Source organism: Hesperophylax consimilis, chromosome 29, assembly GCF_061612785.1.
Source record: "Hesperophylax consimilis isolate HC1 chromosome 29, BYU_Hcon_1.0, whole genome shotgun sequence".
NCBI classification, from domain to species: domain Eukaryota; kingdom Metazoa; phylum Arthropoda; class Insecta; order Trichoptera; family Limnephilidae; genus Hesperophylax; species Hesperophylax consimilis.
In genome coordinates, this window is record NC_142864.1 from 9784588 (window position 1) to 9787808 (window position 3221).

Genomic DNA, 3221 nt, shown 5'->3' on the forward strand with positions numbered 1-3221 from the left:
CGTACTTGCAGCCGAAATAGTAAAGAAAACAAAGCAACCTACCTGCTCCAAGTATTCACTCGCCTACCGGCGACAATACGATCGCATACTGTCTGGTACATTACGAAAACTCGCCAGAAGGTTCGAGTCTACCGCCTATGCGTAATTGCCGCGCTGCCGAAGCTTCCCGAAAGGCCCAGACTGTGCAAGTGCCTCGGATTTAATTGCAATATCACCTACCTACTACCGTCGCCGGCTGTACAATATAAATAAGCCCGACGCAGCGAGCCGCCAGTATTCAGTCTCTGTTACCGCCGGCTACTACTACAACCGTACTACGGAAATTTGACCCAGTTTCGCGCACATTCCATAGTATTGCGAATAATAAACGTGTAATATCGCGACTGTAAAATCAATTTATCGATAAACGCTGTACCTGAGTTGGGAAGATCTTTTATTTGTACACCTAGATAACCACAGTGGTGACCTACGACGTGAGTTAAAATTTTTTAAGTGTTATCGTGTACTACGGTTATTTTAAGATGTCTCTCCCGACCGACTCTACGACGCCAGTTTCGCCGCCGGAAGTCAACCGCGTAGCTGTACGGATTCCCCCGTTCTGCCCTAACGATCCGGAGCTGTGGTTTGCAATGGTTGAAAGGAGTTTTGAAGCTGCAGCAGTGACGGTGGAGTCGACGAAGTTCGGTTTTATCCTTGGGGCCCTGGATCCCACGTACGCCCAAGAGGTCCGGGACATTATTGTCAACCCCCCTGAAGTCGGAGCGTACACCCTGCTCAAGAGGGAACTCACGAACCGCTTGAGCTCTACCCAGGAGCAGAAGACAAGGAGACTCCTGGAGCATGAGGAGAGGGGTGACCGAAAACCTTCGCAGTTTCTTCGTCATCTACGCACCCTTGCGGGCAGCGCAGTGCCTGATGAGGTGCTGAAGACACTTTGGATGGGCAGACTTCCGCGAAGTATGCAAGTGGTTCTGGCGACACAACAAGGCACCCCGCTGGACAAGATGGCGGATCTCGCGGACGCCATAGACAACTATGCTGGCAGGCCAGGGGTCAGTGAAGTCTCTCCCCGGGTTCCTGACGAAGACTGCCTGATAGATAAGATGCAGAAGATGATGCTGCCGCTCCATGATGAAATAGCCAACCTACGACGGGAAATTTCGGCGCTGCGCTCTCAGGAACGCCCGTCCAGGAGTACCAGTCCTCGTTGGCGACAACATCGTTCGCGCAGTCGCTCCAGGGGTCGTCATATAAAAGGCAAATGCTGGTACCACTGGAAGTTCGGTACCAAGGCGCGCTCCTGCATCAAACCCTGCAATTTTGAGGGAAACGCCCCGGGCTCACGCTGATGGCGACCAGCACCAGCAGCCTGGTCGCCTTTTCGTAACGGACCGGGTAACTCGCATCCAGTTTCTCGTGGACACCGGCGCGGACCTCTGTGTTTACCCACGAAGCCTAGTCCAAGGCCATCCGGCCAAGCAGTCCTACGAATTGGCGGCCGCAAATGTAAGCACCATCGCGACGTATGGAAGCCTGACGCTCAACCTGGACCTAGGCCTGCTTCGTGATTTTACTTGGAGTTTCGTCATTGCTGACGTCTCCAGGCCCATCATAGGAGCGGATTTCTTGGCACGATTCGAACTCCTAGTTGATGTCCATAACAGTCGATTTATGGATCAGGTGACGAACCTGACAACTACAGGAAGGCGTAGTAACAACATGACCGCTTCCATTAAGACTGTCACAGGGACATCCCCCTACCACAAACTGTTGCAACAGTATCCGGACCTTACGCGCCCTGACGGCGCCATGAAGGAAGTTCGCCATACTACCCTTCACCACATTAGGACTACTCCAGGTCCTCCAGTCGCAGAACTTCCCCGCCGCCTCGCCCCTGACAAGCTCAAACGGGCCAAGAAGGAGTTTGAGTCCGACTAGGAATTGCCCGGCCTTCTGAGAGCTGTTGGGTATCCCCACTTCACATGGTCCCTAAGAAGGACGACCAATGGCGACCATGCGGTGATTACCGCGGATTGAACGCCAGAACTATACCTGACCGGTACCCAGTACGACACATTCAAGATTTCGCCCAGTCGCTGAGGGATACCAAGATATTCTCCACAATAGAACTGGTACGAGCTTATAACCAGATTCCTGTAGCTCTTGAAGACATCCCGAAATGGCCATATCCACGCCGTTCGGACTCTTCGAGTTTCCAGATATGTCCTTCGGCCTCCGTAACGCAGCCCAGACGTTCCAACGTTTCATCGATGAGGTCACCAGAGAATTGGACTTTTGCTACGCCTACATCGACGACATCCTCATTGCCTCATCATCAGAAGAGGAACACAGGAACCACCTCAAGACCTTGTTCCAGCGCCTGCAGGAATATGGGGTAGTCGTCAACGCCAACAAATGTCATTTTGGTTTGCCTGAAGTCAAATTCTTGGGGTACCTGGTGTCTGGTGAAGTCACTACACCCCTGCCAGAGAAAGTCGACGCAATCAAAATTACAGTCGGCCTGAAACGGTGAAGGATCTACGACGCTTCCTGGGAGCTCTCAACTTTTATAGGTGGTTTCTCCCCAATGCAGCAGAGACGCAAGCACCGCTCAATGACTTTATATAGTAATATTACTGATCCGGCACTAAAATTAACCAAAGATCGGATGACTAAATTACTCAATAAACTTTCCAACCTCACTGGCACCATGCTGGATGTTGGTGTCAAAGTTGGAATCCTCGAGGGACAGGTGAAGTCGTATGAACACATGGTCTCTTAAAAATTGTTAGAATCTAAATCACAGCATGAATCTTCAAACTTACCAATTTTATCCACGTGCGAAGCTGCTGACGAGCTCGAAGAGAAAAAAACATTCGAAAAATATTATTATTTTCAACTTTCCAGAAAGCTCGGCCTGTTCCCAAAATGAAAAAAATACCAACGATACGACAAGAATATCTAACACACTAAGAGCCTTAAACTCAACCATCACTAAAGACAACATCACAACCTTTCGTCTGGGGATCAAAAAACGGCCAAACCCAGAGCCCTTAAAGTTATACTTGACAACCCCGCCCAAGCCATTGATATACTGAGAAAAAAAAACAGCATAACTGTTCCTGATCAAATAAATATCAAATTTGATCAGACCTCATTACAGCGAAGGCAATTGGCAGACCTAAGGAAGGAATTGGAAGACCGCATAAACAATGGTTGTA

The 3221-nt window shown here is 49.9% G+C and overlaps 1 protein-coding gene across 1 annotated transcript; it reads left to right on the plus strand.

Moving 5' to 3' along the window:
* Positions 1-521: 521 nt before the first annotated feature.
* Positions 522-1349, plus strand: LOC149409859 (uncharacterized). Its single transcript, XM_089649095.1, has one exon. It carries the CDS (start codon positions 522-524, stop codon positions 1347-1349), a length of 828 nt encoding a protein of 275 aa, XP_089505221.1.
* Positions 1350-3221: the final 1872 nt, after the last annotated feature.